We start from the raw sequence: 17,567 nt of genomic DNA, 5'->3' as shown, positions 1-17,567 counted from the left end.
TTTAGAGAGTATAAGCACATACATACTATGCAAAAATATAGGCCTTTACACAGAGGAAGTTCTGTGCATGCAACAGGAGACTTCTCAATTGTAATCTGAAAACATTTTTGGAGGTCCTTGCTATGAGTTAGGAATTTTCTCAATTTTATTTGTTTACTGCTAAACTCTTAATGAAATATACATACTTTTTTTCACTTAACTTGGAACAATGGGGATAAGAATACACCATTATTTTTAAATAGGGAGAGAGAGGGAAAAAAAATTATATATATTGTTAGCTGAGCAATATGAAATCAATAGAAGAGTATATATTTCTGCTGATTAGTGGACCTATAAAACAAGGTTTGCATCACTGGTTCCTCTTCCATTTCTGAATCCCATTTGTTCTTCCATTACTTCATGCTCTTTATTCTGTTTTGACTGATTTTAATAAATATCTTGTAAGAATGGCTCAGCAATGACATGAGTCTATAGTTGCTGCATTTTCTTTTATCTCCTTTATGTATTGGGATGATTTTAATTAATCTCCAGTCATCAGGAATTTCCTCTTTCTAATATTAGGTTGTATAAATAGTTCAGGATTGTATAGTGCCTTCTACATTTCTTTTTTGGATACCATCCAGTTCCATTTCATTCTTCATTGATTTTATTGCTATAATTTAAAATGCCATGTAAATACAACTTAGAGAATAATGGCAATGCTGAAACAAACCTTGACATACAGAGATAAGTCATTTTGCCTCTTTACAAGGTCTTGATAAGATCTCACTTGGACTATTATGCACAGGCATGTCTGTTCTCCTGGTTTCCATGGTGATTCTGAAACAGGGGAGGGAGTGCAAAGGAGAGTGTTAAAATGATATTAGGATTGTGGAATACTGATTATAAAGATAGACTGAGAATTTGTAGATTGCAGACCCTAGCAAACAGAAGAAAGAGGGGTGATATGATTGAGAATTACAAACTTCTGAAAGGGTCAGAATTTCAGTTGGTGGCATTTTTCAATTTTATGGAAGATGGGGGAAAGGACATGAGGGTATCCATGGAAGCCAAGAAGGGGATTAGGGCTAGATTTTTCTCTCATAGAGTAACGTGTGATTGGAATGGATGTTGTGTGTGCAAAAAGAGTGAATGAATTCAAGAACAGGTATGACAGCTGGTGCAAATAGTGTGGCCTCCCTCGATGAGTTTCTGACTTCCTGAAGGTCTCTCTTAATAATAATAATTTCTTCTAGAATGTTTGGTTTGTATTCTGTTTGATCTATTTGTGTGATATGATGGACACTTATTTTTGAGTAACAGCAAGAAGTTTTTTGTCTAAATTTCTGTTGGGTTTCATGTCACATTTATATTTATACATAGTTATAAGATAAGAGGAGTAGCTATTTGCAGTTTCATTGATTGTTTTGTACAAAGTTCTGGTGTCATTTCTTTCAAATGCATCTTTGCATTCTTCTCTGTTTTTTATTCAGCAATTTGGTCTTTCTTTCTTTCTCTGCATTTTGTACCTACTGTTTCTTGTTAAATTACAAGAGTCTGTTTTCAGGGATATTTTTTTTTACTGATAGCTTGTTTTTCATCTCTCTTCTCTACTAGTTCCAGTCACTCATACAGTGTTTACTCTTTTTGGAATACCCCAGAATCCTTGCTGTTATTATTCCAGCAATTCTTCTTTACCTCGATTCCTTAAGTTTCCCTTTCTCCACAACAATGCTTGTTATGCTGGGTTTAAAACCTGATGTCTATTAGATAAGGAATCCTTATCTATTTAAAATAAAAAGAAAAATTAGATAAGGAGTCCTGAAGATGTGTATTGGATTTAAGTAGGAATATAATGTCATCTGTATACAGTGAAGACCAGAGTTTTAATATTTCCAATTCCGATACGTTTATGCCCCTATCCTTCATAACGTGATATATTCCATCCCATCTTCATGTCAGGCTCAATGGTCTCTCATTGCCAAGTAATTTGGCATCTTTGAAATGTGGTGCAGCTTATAATAGGACAATTAGTCCTATCCATAGTGTCTGCTATGGCTGTAAATTGCATGTGTTCATCTGGCTGGTTTGCCTGTTTTGCAGATGTGATGAAAATTTTGCAACAAACATCTAACATCTGTTTTATTAAATAGGCACCCTAATCATCCTATTCCTTTTGCAGTATTCTTTCCTCCATTTATAGTTTCTTCAGTAGCCTCCAGAATAATAAAACTATAAAAACAGAGGAAAAACTCAAGTTAAAACTTATTTAAATTTAGAATTTTCACCTTAGTCTCATGAGCATCTTCAGTAAGTACAGAATGGCAATCAAACAATACAATAAAAGACAATTCTAAAAAAGTGCCACCTTAATAGCTAAGATGATAATTTCCTAACTAACACATACACAAAGTAAGGAAAGATTAGCAGATTTACAAAGTACTATCTCTCATAAAGGGAATAGACGTAGTCCATTGGATCTGTCTAAGTTACAATGGAGTAACGTTTCACATGTTTCTTTATAAAGATATTCTATCAAGGAAAAAATGACTGAAAGGTATTTTTTTTATTTGCGTAGAAGAACACAAGTCTTACATAAATATTGATGTGCTTGAACAGTCTGGACTAGCTGAGCATGCTATCTGTAGATCATTGATACTTATATAAGACTTGTATTCTTCTACACGAATAAAATAGTACTTTTCAGTTTGTCCAAAAAGATAAGCTGCAAGAGCAAGGAATCTGGTAGATGCTTGGAAAAACCCAAAGATAAAAGCTTATTCTTAGAAGCAAGAAAGATGGAGATTTTTCTGATGGGATGAAAAAATGCTCAGTGGTTTTAAAATTTTTGTTGTGTTCAGAAATGCCTTGCACTAAGGATAGGAATGCAAGTTATTTCTGTTGCATTAGAAGAAGCAGAGGTTTCCTAACTGATAAATGTTTTTTTGATGAAGGAATCATTAAAACTATCTGATAAGAAGGTGGATTTAATATATTGTAATTATTTCTGTAAAAGTTCTTCAGAACATAAATCCACCTTCATATCGTATGGTTCAATATCAAATCACATCACACCACGCTATCGTATAGCAGCTCAGTTCCTGCTCTACTCTGCTATTTCTACAGATACCTCCCTACACTCTTCATTTGAACCAGAACATCTAGTTAAAACTTCAAAATGACTCATGAACGACTTTTCTTTATTCATGCTACCTGTACAGTTGGGAGAGAAGAGATGAAAAAATTTTTCATCTCTTCTCTTCCCAACCTTTTTTTTAACCTGTTCACAGTATGTATTATTTTTTTAAAAAAGAAAAAAAAAAGAAAACTAGTAATAAAAAGATAAAACACCAGTATAAAATAAAAAGATATTCATGCATTGGAAATGGCAGATCTAAACACATTACAAAGTTATTGTCTACTTGAAATCAACATAAGTTCTCGAAATTGTGCAATTACCTGGTTCGGCTTTAATCTTTGTCCTAACTACATGTTTCTGAGTTCTGGGAACAGCAATTGGAGCTAATCCTATTAAACATGTAATAGAAAAATCAGTATTTTGAATTAAACCTATATCAACCTTTTAATAAAAAGGATGATGTGTTTTCTGTAACCAAACTAATACTTAGATAATGAACAAGTCAAAATTTTTGTTGGGTACATTGTTTACACACCTTTTATAGGCACTTCTATTAATTTATAAGGGATTGAACTGATTCCTAACATATTAAACATTATATATATAGAGAGAATTTCCATAGTCAATGGGTAACCAATGATGCCCTTTGGGTGGAAAGACCTAGGTTGAAATCTCTAGAATGAGAAGAACTTTTATAGGGACTTTGGACCCAAGATGAGTTAGATGATCGCACATGGATGTGGACAGGTTTTGGAAATCTCAGAAATTTGGGTTTTTCATTTATAAACTGCCAAGGGAATTAATCTGACAGCAAACTATGTGGATAAGATTAACTGCCCTATCACGAGGTTTACATGAAGCTAAGTTTTTTGGTCGCTAACCTTGACACATTAAGGAAAAGGCAAGGTGATACTGTATATATATCTTAGCTCCAATCCATAAAATGTTAAAACTATAGTATACCAATATTACAAACAAACCAAGGGTTGATAAGGAGACACAATTTCATACTACTTTTTCTGATATTCATTAAGCATGGTAGTGGTATCCATCGAGAAGGGTGGGATAATTAAAATTCACACCAATTTGGTGTGAATTTTTCTTGAAGTATTCTTGAATATGATAAACTTTTATGGCATTACTATAATGCTTAGTCTGAAGAGTTAAATCATTATACACAGTATAGTGATAGATATAGCACTACACGCAGTAACTGAGGACGAAGCAGGAAGCTGTTGTTTCTCCTAAAAGTCCTGATGGTGCCCCCTAGCGAGCTATGTACGTATTCTCGGCCGTTGGGCTGAAGGTCTTCTGATGACTTGAGTTATAGCCATCTGCAGTTCAGTTATTTGTGCTCTTGACAATACTGTTGGAACATTGTCAGCTGATCCACAAGAAGGATTTCAAATGGATGAAATGCTGTATGTATTCATTTTTGATAGGAAAGAATTGTATGGCCAACTTACTGATTACAGTGGTTTTCAGGATGCCTTAGATATTCATAGTTTCCAATTATTTATGAAGCTTTAGCTGAAACTTGTCTTATTGCTTTGACATGCAACTACTACCAAGTACATGAGTTCATATACTGCAAGACTTCTTTGAAGGTAATATGCAAATTACCTTCATGTGAACCTCAGTTTTTATATGCTTATTAAATTACTTAAGGAATTTACAACGTACAAATGATATGAATTAAAATTTAATCTATATTCCAATATTTTGGCAACGTCACGTTGCCATTTTCATAAGAACTTAAAATAAAGACACGTGCACGTAGGCACTACACACAGTAACTGAGGATGAAGCAAGAAGCTTCGTCCTCAGTTACTGTGTCCTGATGGTGCCCCTTAGTGCGCCATGTACGTATTCTCGGCCATTGGGCTGAAGGTCTTCTGATGTGTCTCTCAAATTTGGGGCAGTCTCATGCAACCAAATTTGTTGAGGTTTGGCATTGACTATTCATGGCTATGTGGAGTGCAGATAATCTGAAAAAATTAATGCTGTGCACTGCCTTGCATTAAACTGGTTTTCTAACTTGGCATATGATGCTATATTGATATATATATGAATAAAATATAGATTTAATGACTATAAAACTGAGATAACATATAAAGATTTTAATGACAAATACTACTAGTTTCGGCATATGGCAGCCTTCTTCAGGCTTATTTATAAAGAATACTAATAAACATTGAATTATTTAAACAAACTGGAAATTACAGGTACAAATTGCCTCATATAATCGATACATAAAAACGTATTTTTTCAAGTTGTTCCAACTGGCGTGCCATTGTTTATTGCAATTGTGCGTGCAGGTTCACGTGAACGCCAATATTGAACAACTCTCAAATTCTACAATCTTCCTCTTTTAAATTCTACAGAGGAAAATTCTACAATTTTCCTCTCAAACACATGAGTTTGAGAGGAAAATTGTAGAATCAAGAGAAATCCTGCTGAACCCGGTCCACTTAAACAATTTAAGTTATAACATCCCAGATAGCCATGCTGCAGTTGTTCAATATTGGCGTTCACGTGAACCTACACGCACAATTGCAATAAACAATGGCACGCCAGTTGGAACAACTTGAAAAAATACGTGTTTATGTATCGATTATGTGAGGCAATTTGTACCTGTAATTTCCAGTTTGTTTAAATAATTCAATGTTTATTAGTATTCCTTTATAAATACCTGAAGAAGGCTGCCATATGCCGAAACTAGTAGTATTTGTCATTAAAATCTTTATATGTTATCTCGGTTTTATAGTCATTAAATCTATATTTTATTCAAATGTACAACAACCGAGTAAAAGCTGATCACCACATATATATATATACATATACATGCACACACAGAATAAATCACTTTTTTTAAATTATAATAAAAGGGACTTAGAATTAAGAGTGGCACTGTGGCCATGGAGAAGGGAGGCATTGAGCTACTACTTGCATAAAAATAGTTCACTAGCAATACATGCGATTGAATTATTACAAATGGATTTAATATCTCTATATCATATTTTTTAGAGAACAGATAGAAAAGATACAAATAAGTAAAGAACATAAAGTCAAAACATTAATAGTTGCTTACTAGTTTGTGTTTCAGTTCACTCAACTAGATTGTCAGTTGTCATCACTTAATGCTACAGAAACATACATTAACTCTCTCATGCATAAGGGCCTCCATATGAGGACACATAAAAATGATGTCCTCAGATGAGGACATCATTTTTAACATATACAGGGCACAAATTTAGCAAAATAAATGAATTCATGGTAATACTGTAAGATTAAATGGTACTGTATCATCATTATAATTTTTTATAAATGAATATAAAAATTCATTTAGCATTTAGAAAAAGCAGTGATGACAGCACAGTGGTAAAAAACACTGACCAGGCATGCAGTCCGGAATACATATCCATACTTGAAGTAGAAAAAGCCTTCAAAGGCTTGAAATGTGGAAAGGCAGCAGGAGTAGATGATATTCGACTAGAAATGCTGAAGTATGGTGGTATAAGAGTCTTACAGTGGCTGCACTGCATAGTTCAGAAAGGCTGGACAGAGGGACGAATTCCCGATGATTGGAGTACAGCTCTCATAGTACCCATGTATAAAAAGGGAAATAAAACTGCATGTGAGTGTTCCTGGCAAGATCTATGCAAGTATACTGAGAAACAGTTGAGAAGAATTGTGGAAGAAAAGCTTGGTGAAGAAGAAGCTGGATTCAGGCCAAATAGAGGCTGTCAGGATCAGATCTTCACTTTACGACAAATAGTCGAGAAAGCATGGGAATATAACAAAGATCTGTATTTAAGTTTTGTTAATTTGGAAAACGCATATGACAAGGTGCCAAGAGAGAAGCTATTCAATACGCTGCAGTTATATGGTGTCAATGGGGCATTATATCAAGCAATACTTAGTCTTTATTTGAGTTGTAAGTCAGCAGTTAGAATTGAAGGAAGTACAGGAAGATGGTTTAATGTTAAATCTGGTGCGAGACAAGGATGTACATTATCCCCTCTGTTATTCATTATATGTATCACATTATGAAGGAAAGTGATATTAAACCTGATATCAAAATTGGAGATGTTAATGTCAGCTCTTTGCTTTATGCGGATGATGTTATACTTCTAAATAAATCCGCTACAAGTCTGCAAGATTCTCTGACTAAATTGAATAGCTGTTGTAATAGATATGGTATGAAGGTCAGCAATAAAAAGACAAAGACAATGAAAATAGGCAGAATCATTGAAAATGTCAACTGTGTTGTGAATGGAGAACCTGTGGAACAAGTAAAACATTTCAGCTATTTAGGCACGATTTTTACTGAAGATGGTAAATTAAATATAGAAATAGACAACAGAATCAGCAAAGCTGGTATGGTGGGAATTCAATTGAATAAATTCATATGGAATAAGAGAGAAATTAGTCAGAACACTAAATGAGCTGTATACAAGACAGTGTTCAAACCAGTTTTAACTTATGGATCTGAGAGCTGGGTCAGAAGTAAAACACTTGACCAAAGACTAGAGACCACAGATATGAGAGTGCTGAGAAAGATTATAGGCGTGAACAGATGGCATCAATGGCAATATCATATTAAAAACGAGGATGTTAGGAAAGAACTTGACATTGTCAGCATCCAGGAATGCGTTAGCAGAGCTAATCTCAGGTGGTATGGTCACTTAAACAGAATGGGCGAGGAAAGATTAGCAAAACAAGTGTTCTCTGCCAGGTTGGCAGGAAAATGACCCAGAGGAAGACCAAGATATAGGTGGATTGATACGGTACAAATTGCCTTAGACGATAGAAATATAAGATCTGATAATGTTGGAGTCTTGACAAGTAACAGACTGATTTGGAGGAAAATTGTAGATAGGATGTTAGTAATGGTGTAATTTTTTTCATGTAGTACTATCATATCCTGTACACCTCTTGAGGGTACATGGCAGGAATTTGATGATGATGATGATATAAAAATTCATGCATGAGAGGGTTAAGGAATTGGGCATATTTTCATTTGTTAATACAAGATCTGTCTAATGAAAAAAATGGCTGGAAGAATTTACATTTAAGAAGAAAAGATTACTCAGGTGTGTGTGTGTGTGTGTGGAGATGAAGGAAGACTTAAGCATTAATTAAAAAGTTTGAGAATAAAGACCACCCACCATTGCATAGAGTGAATAGCCAGAGAGCAAGCTGGCCACTTAACCAATTACAGAAGAAACTATATTCCTAATTAAATATTTTCTGAAAGTCAGATTTTACCTCCTCCTGATGTTGCACCAACGGGCATAATATTTTCACTCAAGTAGCGGTCTAAATAACCTTCTTGGATTTTCTGCCTTTTACGAGTCAGTCCCTCAGGATCTAGTTACAAAAGAAAAATACATAATATTCAGCAATATCAGCATTCTTTAAAATTGTACTTTTACATTCCAAAAGATATTTCTAAGAAGTAATTATATTCGAATTCAACTTATGTTAATTAAATTGCTATATTAATAATGTTACCTGTCAATAATAATAATGATAGGTAACAGACTGATTTGGAGGAAAATTGTAGATAGGAAGTTAGTAATGATGTAATTTTTTCATGTAGTACTATCATATCCTGTACACCCCTTGAAGGTACATGGCAGGAATTTGATGATGATGATATTAATAATTTTGAGATTACTACTATTGTTGTTATTTGGAAGTACTGCTGAAACAACTGAGGTTGGTGTATGATGTTTGAATTGTGAGCCCCTCTAGTTAGTTGGCAAGATGAAAAATCCTGACAACTCTGTATGAGAATGGCTAACTTGCCTTCAGATGAAAGTCCTTATAAAGGTTCTTTGCATCTTCGATGGGATTTGCCAAGGCCTTTCCAACCAAAGCACATACCAAATGAGCTACAGAAATACAGCTCCTTGCACAGTTATATTAAATGTTATGGTTGATTAATAGAAAAGAAGGCATCAGGTTTGTGATATTTACTGAAAGAAGAAAAGCTAATGATATTCATATGGATCATTTCCTATCTTCCCTCTCATGGCCAAGTAATAAACTTAGTATAAAAAAAGTGGTACTCAAGGCTCCTGATAACAGATAAAAATCACTAAATTAGTGATTTTTATCTGTTTTATTGCAATTTTTCCCTTAATTAGTTTTTTATAATAATATTACTGCTGATTTCTGTGTCTTTATTTATAGTATTTGATATATTTCTTGATTTTATTGTTGGAATACTGTAATATTTAAGTAGCCTTAAAATGGCACCGAAACCTTGCAAGAACAATACAATAGCAACAAAGAGCAAAGCTAGTGAAATTCTTATAAAGGTGGCTTTGTCCAATGAACAGAATTATGTCATTTTGGAAACCAACGAAGATGCTGAGTATGAATTAATGGAAGAAATATCTAGATTAGGGCAAATTATTAGACACAGAGAATTGGAAAATATTGAAAAGTAATTAGAAAGGCATGAGAAAGACACAAAGAGTAAGTAGCAAAAGGAGAAACAAAAAAATTATATAGTGTGGAGATTCAACTATAAAAAATGCAATTGATGACCAAGTTACTACATCAAGTTTTCCAGGTGTTAAAACCAAAAATTAAGGAATGTTGTTGAAATGCAGAAAAGAAAAGTAAAGATATAGTAGTTGTGGTGGGAAGAAACAATTTGTCTGGTGACAAATACAGTGTGAAAGTGGATGAAAGGACAGCTGGAAGAAGCAAGAGTGATAGCAGTTAGTATATTACCTAGATAATGATAACACAGAATTAAGAAGGGCTATAACAATAAACGATTTCATGCACAGACTGAAAAGAAAGAATAGTTGTGAGTTTTTAGATGTGTGGAGTGAGTTTGAAGGAAGAAGGGATTATATAAGAGGGATGGCCTGCACTTGAATGCACCTAGTACAGGTGTCTGAGAAACTAGATTATGATGGGAGGAATGATGAGAATGTAACTAAGTTATACAACTATATTAATGATGCAAATATACTTAATGATGGAGGCAATCATGATGAAAGATGACTGTTCAGACTTATTAAGTCCATGTAACGATGCCTGTATAAGTGAAACATTAGATATGAAAATAAATCTGAAGGTTAAACTGGATAATGCAGACTATGCTATGATACAAATACTTCTTAAGCATTCACTAAAAAAAATTTACTATAATCAATTTTTTTCCCCAGTCTCTACAAGTTTGATAAAGTAAGAGCTGCCTGTAGAATTGGAGAAGAACAGTCCTAACTGTACAATAATTAACATCCACAGAAAGGCACCAGTGTGTCTACACCAGGAGAACAAATATTGTGCCTTATGTCAAGAAGATCCAATCAAGAAAAACTTAATGTGATAAATAACAGAATACTCAAGAGTATTACAGAGTCTTTGTTATAATTTTTCCACCTCCCAAATATTAGCCATAGTCGAAACAAGTAATTACAAACCCTGATACAATGGCACAACAAAACTTACCTCTTTCTAATGGTAGCAGTTGAAAAGGTCTAGGTTCACTCATAGCTTTATCTGTAGGCCGGCGAAGCTGTACAAATACTGAAACTGGCTGTTGAACATTTTCATTGTTATAACGGGGTGTGCGAAATGCAATGGCTACATTTTTGTGGACATCGTTAGGCTGAAAATCTGCTTCTCCTTCCCAAACAATGACTCCTCCTTTTTCTTCATAAAACCAAACTTGGATATCATCTATAAATTGAGATTAAAGAAAATCATAAATATCTAGAAAATAATTTTCTATGAATTACAATACATTTGACCCCTCCCCCACATCCAGATGTCACTATGTTAATATCATCCAAAGATAAGGCTGAACTCTTAGCATCATCTTCTCCAACTCTTGTAACTGACAAGAAAAAAAAAATCAGTTGTCAGTGTAAGGACCACGAATGATTCACTGCATGCATCTTCTGATATTCATCGAAAAGAGATCAGAAAAATTCTCATTAGTCTGGATATCTAAGTTTTCTGGTCTAGATAGTATCTAGGATTAGGTTGGAGATGAATTTCACCGCCCAGTGTGAGACTACCATCTCACTTATTGTAGGCCTGAAATGGCTTAAAAAGTTCCATGTTTAGTCTAGAGCAGGGTTTCTGGACTGTGTAAAAATAAATAAAAAAATCACAAAAAAAAATATATATATATATCTACTTTAAATATAAAATGATAAGCTTTTTTGTAACGTTTTTTGTCAAGTTATTTGAAATGTTTTGAAACTCTACTACGACTACCTGTGTCGAGTCATCAGAATTCAAGGAGAACTGGCCTACCATTCCGGAACTTGGGGGGGGGGGGAGCCATAGGCGTCAGGGGGAAGAGCCCCCCCCTAGTATATATATATATATATAAATGATAAAAATGGCAAAAAAAAAAACCCCTTAGCCCATCCACCCTACAAATGTACTGTAAATTGAATAATAACCTTTTGTGGGTGGGAACCACATTTAAAAAATCTCCATCCCACAGTTCTCAAAATTTTCACTCCAGAGTTAATGCCCATTTTATATTGCCTATACAAGTTTCATACTCATTTGTCAACTGCCCAACAACATGTAGTCAAGCCTATATAACCTAGCTCATCCCCCCCCAAAAAGGGAAGATAAAAACCAGCCATTGAACTATTGTTCCATTGCCCTTATCTCAATCCTTTCAAAAACAATAGAGAATGCCATCAACAATCAATTTCACTATCTCAAAGCCTCAATCATGAACATGGATTTCACCCTGCTCATTCCATAACAGATCTTAAACTTTCTCCACTTTTGGACACAAACCATGAAAAAGTTTGGAAAAACTTGTGATCTGATCACTCTTGACATTTCCAATGCATTTGATCATGTCTGACAAATACCTCTTTACAAAGTATCAACCTTACAGTCTGCCTTCTGCCATTTGTGACAGAATTACCAATTCCTTTTCTGATAATCATGGAAACAACTACCATGTTATAGTAAAACTTCAGTTTAATATAAACCAAAATCACCTGATGTTTTGACCTCCATATCAAGGTCATTTGGAGTATACAAAGATCTACATTATGTGCTAAAGTCAGAGTAATTTGGTCAACCGTTAACACTACTGGCCTGACCTCTGGTGGAAAAAAAACTTTACTACAAAGCTAGAGTTCTGGTATTATTATCTGTTTGGTTACAAATCATTAAGAAATATATTAAGCAAAAGCAACATGATCACCATGTAACTATGAAGGAAAGAATTCCCTTTCTGGTTGTTCACATTCTGATGCATGCATTTTTTACAAATATTTCCACAGTCCTTGTTCATCAGAGCTGGCAAGGTACCCCATGCTTCACCAAATCAATAAATTGGGAGCAGCTACCAACCTCCTCATTCATTTCTTCTAGTTGAAAGTTTTTTCACTTGGTTATACTATGAATTAAAGATACCAAGAAATTATATAATTCTCTAATAATTACAATATATACTTATATACTAAGGCAAGTGATGTGAAGTCTTAGCTTCCTTATATGAGTTGCCCCAGTCCTGAAAATACTTCAGGCACAAACTTTGTTTGCTTACATTTGGATAAAGGATCAAACCAAGTATATAATTTCTTGGTATCTTTAATTCATTTCTTCTACATCTGTCAAATTTGCAAGAGTCTCTCCTCTTATGTATTTCTTAAAGAGCAATCTCACAGTACTAAGTCAAAGAACCTATGAATTACCATAAAAAAACATGAGATTGTTTCGGTTTTGTATGATGTTTATTTTAACACCGTAAAACTTTAGGTGTTTGCTGATGAAATTTTGCCAAAGAGCAGTCTGTTTTTATAATGGAAATAATGCCAGTACTAACATACAGGAATGCGCTTTTAAAACGCTAATCTAAGGTGGTATGGTCAACTTAAATAGAATGGGAGAGGCAAATAGGCATTTGATGCTAAGATGGTTAGAAAAAGACCCAGAGGAAGACCAAGGTCTAGGTGGATTGATTTGGTCGGAAGTGCCGTAGAAAAATTAAATGTGAGATATGACATACGTCCTAACAAGTAATAGACTAATATTTGAGGAAAGTTGTTGATAGGAGATTAACAGTAATGTAAACTTAATCATGTAGTGCTGTCATAGTAGCCTGAATACTCCTTGAGGGTATATATCAGGAAACTGATGATGATAAAAAAAAAAAAAACCACTTAATTCTCTACAAATTTTAATTTTACAAGCAATTTTAATTGCTGGAGCAGTATTGGTGAAATCATTGTCATTATTGGTTACTAACTGTATTATACTTATTTTATTTCAGATGACTACTGAAAATTTTATGCAGATTTGCTAAAAGAACATCAAATTCTTTTAACTCATTCGTGATGGAGTGATAATCTCATCACCACACTGACCTTCTGGCAGGGCAAGAGAAAAAAACATTTCACCTAGTCATAATTTTGTGTTTGCATACTGATGAATGTGCCACATATCGTGATAGGTTCTTCAATTGTAACCAAATCTGCATACATGAGAGAAAGAGGGGGGGGGGGGAGAGAATGTGTTTGTTTTAGGATCAGAAAACAATAATTAAGGAGCTATATTTGGTTGATGTATTTCAATTACTAAAAGGTGTACATATATGAACCATCAATAATGAGCCAAGTGAGAATGGCAAACATGAAGAGAAAGAACCGGTGTGAATAAAAATACTTTCATTACTGGCTAATGAATTATTCATAATTTACATTTGTGTATGTGTCCTATAAGTTGCTGGGTGGAACAAATAACATGTGATCTATATATTGTAACATATCTGCACTTATTATGGACGTAATAAATACAATGGGAGAGGAACTGGAATAATAAACTGCTGTTTATTATTCCAATAATAAACATCAATTTATTATTAGAATTATAATTGTAATTGTACAAGATGAATAAAGTTCATCTTGTACAATTTGTTGTCCTTATGCGTTTATTTCTGTTTTATTTATATTTTCTTTTATTCCACTGATGATCATTATATGCTTTTTTACATGGTAAAATATACAAAAATAATTTCCGATCATCATCATCGGAATTATCCACCCTTTCATTTCACAAATTATACGCTCTTTATGCAAGTTTGTTTTTTCCCCCTCTTCTTTTTGTCAGCATCTCTTCTGTCTTACCAATAACAGACATGTCACATATACTTTTATTTTGTTGGAGATCAATGGATGCAGTCCACTTCATATAGATGAATTTTTAGTTATGTCTGTTCTTTCTGAAAACTGGAATGAAAATATTATGAAAAAGAGCATCCCTAACAGATGCTATACTGCAGAAGCAAGAAAAATAAGTAGTTTTATTGTTTACACTAAATACAGTACAATCATTTACAGTCTATGTACTATATTCAGCAACAACTCATGTAATTAGAGACAATTGGAATGACACTTCATAATGAAAAAAGCACGTCCCCCTCCCACAGACGCTATGCACATGCATGAAAGCAAAGGTTTTACTGTAGCACTAACACACAGTATTTTACTAAATACATTTTTTCTAATATCCTCTTTCAAATTTTGATTACCAAAAATGCATAACAGTTGCTTTCATGTAATGCTTTATGTAAATCATTTGCTTTACATAAAGCAAATGATTTATGTAAAAATAAAGATGCACATATATATAAAATCAATTCAAATCGCATTTGAGATTTTCAATATTGTTAAGACAGTTTCACAAATACAATTCTACAAAAAAAAACATACCATATAAACTTTGTGAAAAGGTGCCCGTCCAATATGGAAACAACACACATGCGCAAATTAAAGTAAGTTTTTCCATGGGCAGTGTGCAAGTAACAGACACTACCCAGTGTGAATGTGCTAAAAAAAAAAAGTATAAATATACATATATATTCTGAATAAAACAAGCTATTCCCATCATTTTTTCAATAAAGATAGGAAGATTTTTTTCCCCTTATTTTAAAAATGACAATACTGCTATCATAGATGTAAATGATCAGTTTTTCAACATGGAAAAGCATTTCCATACTTCCTTTGTTGTCAATGGCAGTTACCATGGAAATATCACTGGGAATAATAATTCAAACCACACCTTTTCCTTGAATTCCAGATGATTGGAGTAGAGCTCTCATAGTACCCATATATAAAAAGGAAAATATAACTGAATGTGAGAATTATAGAGGTATTTCCCTACTGAGTGTTCCTGGTAAGATTTATGTAAGTATACTTGAGAAACGGTTGAGAAGAATTGTGGAAGAAAAGCTTGGTGAAGACAAGCTGGATTCAGGCCAAATAGAGGCTGTCAGGATCAGATCTTCACTTTACGACAGATAGTTGAGAAAACATGGGAATATAACAAAGATCTGTATTTAAGTTTTGTCGATTTGGAAAAGGCATATGACAAGGTGCCAAGAGAGAAGCTATTCGATACGCTACAGTTATATGGTGTCGGTTGGGCATTATATCAAGCAATACTTAGTCTTTAGTTGAGTTGTAAGTCAGCAGTTAGAATTGAAGGAAGTACAGGAAGATGGTTTAATGTTATATCTGGTGTGATTCAAGGATATACATTATCCCCTCTGTTATTCATCTCTGTCCAGACCTTGTGAACTATGCAGTGCAGCCGCTGTTAGACTTTTATACCTCCATACTTGAGCATTTCTGGTAGAATATGAACTATTCCAGATGCCTTTCCACATTTCAGGCTTTTTCTACATCAAGTATGGATATTTATTCTGATTGCATCTCTGTTTTGTTATTTTTACCACTGTGCTAGCACTGATTGTTTCATTTAGCAATTTTTTGAATTACTCCATATATCAGGGATATCTTTTCTCCTGTTTTCATGTCACCTTTATCATCTCTAATTCCTTTAAACAGCACTCTTTTCCATTTCTGAACTTTTTCAACAACCTCCAAAAGAATATCTTGATATTTTCTATGTTCTTGCCAAATTCTTCTCAGCACAAGCTGAGTTATTTGCCAGAAACTTTTGATATACTTTCTTCTTTTCTTTCACTGCCTCTTTAACGTCCTGTGTCCACCATGGAGTTCTGATTTTTCTATCATTGCAGACAACCTCACCACATTCCTCTCTGGCTGAATCAATCAATGTTTTCTTCAGGATTTTCAACTGAATCTCCAAAGTTTGGTTCCTGTTCTCAAACTGTTATATCTCAGCTAGAAATCTTAACACTACAGAATTCCATATACAGTGGTACCTTGAGATACGAGTGCCCCAACATACGTTTTTTGAGATACGAGCCGTCACTAGGTCAATTTTTTGCCTTGAGTTATGAGTCAGAATTTGAAATACGAGCCACTTCGGTGACGTCACAACCACCACTCTGCTCAGATTCCCGAGTCTTGCGCGTTGTTCAGTTCACATGTTTACCTCACTGCAGAAGTATTTCTGTCGTGTTGAGTTTTAATTTTGTGGGTTTTTTTTGTATGTACAGTTATTTAGCTAATTTTTTTCGTATAACCATGAGTCCAAAGAAGGTGAGTGTAAAGAACAGTGGTGAGAAAAGGAAAAAGGTGATATCCATGGAATTAAAGCGTGAGATAATAGACAAACATGAGCAAGGCATAAGAGTAATAGACTTGACAACGCCGTACGATCGCACTACTTCTACGATACGTACTATTCTGAAGCAGGACTCGATAAAGGCTATAACTCCAGCTAAGGGCGTTAAAATTATTTCAAAGCTACGCAACTCTGTCCATGAAAAGATGGAGAAACTGCTGATTTTTGGGTTGACAGGGAAGCAGCTCGCAGGAGACACTGTGACAGAGACTATAATTTGCGAGAAGGCATGAGCCATTTATGCAGATTTGCTGCAGCAGACCCCAGATACTTCAGCACAGGAGGTTTTACAAGAGCAGTTCAAAACCAGTTGTGGATGGTTCAAAAATTTCCGAAAATGGACCGACATTCACTCCGTTGTCAGGCATGGTGAGGCAGCGAGTTCTGATTCTAAGGTAGCTGAGGAATTTGTAAAAACCTTTGCTGAATTGATAGAAGGAAAAGGATACATCCCCCAACAAGTTTTCAACTATGATGAGACAGGGCTCTTCTGGAAGAAGATGCCATGCAAAATCTACATAACGGCAGAAGAAAAGAAGATGCCAGGTCACAAGCCCATGAAGGATAGGTTGATCCCCGCACTGTGTGCAAATGCGAGTGGCGACTGCAAGATCAAGCCGCTGCTCGTATACCATTCAGAAAACCCCAGAGCCTTCAAGACACATAAGGTTTTAAAAGAAAAACTGCAGGTTATGTGGCATACATATGAAGGTTCTGTAGCAGATTGGTACAACCGCAGAGAAGGTTATCTCTTCAAGTGAGATAAAGAAAGTGTTGGCAATGTGAGAAAAAGTTTCGGACTTTAATGAAAAGAAACACCCTGAAAAAGTTGTGACTGGTTGTGCAGCAGCACTATTTAATGACACTTGCCTAACTCATTTCA

The 17,567-nt window shown here is 34.5% G+C and overlaps 1 protein-coding gene across 4 annotated transcripts in view; it reads right to left on the bottom strand.

The window, feature by feature from the left end:
- LOC150102159 (embryonic polarity protein dorsal-like) overlaps positions 1–17,567 on the bottom strand; it is a 150,255-nt gene that overhangs the window by 2,126 nt on the left and 130,562 nt on the right. For all 4 annotated transcript variants that reach the window (XM_090399821.1, XM_090399822.1, XM_090399823.1 and 1 more), the window contains 3 exons: positions 10,598–10,828; positions 8,390–8,491; positions 3,439–3,507 (listed from right to left, as the gene is read on the bottom strand). In XM_090399821.1, coding sequence (XP_090255947.1) covers positions 3,439–3,507; positions 8,390–8,491; positions 10,598–10,828 — 402 coding nt within the window. The remainder of the gene's footprint in view (positions 1–3,438; positions 3,508–8,389; positions 8,492–10,597; positions 10,829–17,567) is intronic.

The sequence above is a fragment of the Typopeltis vanoorti genome, chromosome 10 (genome assembly GCF_054136105.1).
Source record: "Typopeltis vanoorti isolate ZY-2024b chromosome 10, IOZ_Tvanoo_1.0, whole genome shotgun sequence".
NCBI classification, from domain to species: Eukaryota; Metazoa; Arthropoda; class Arachnida; order Uropygi; family Thelyphonidae; genus Typopeltis; species Typopeltis vanoorti.
The sequence above is the reverse complement of the archived record's forward strand: the minus strand, read 5'-3'. Positions and strand labels throughout refer to the sequence as shown.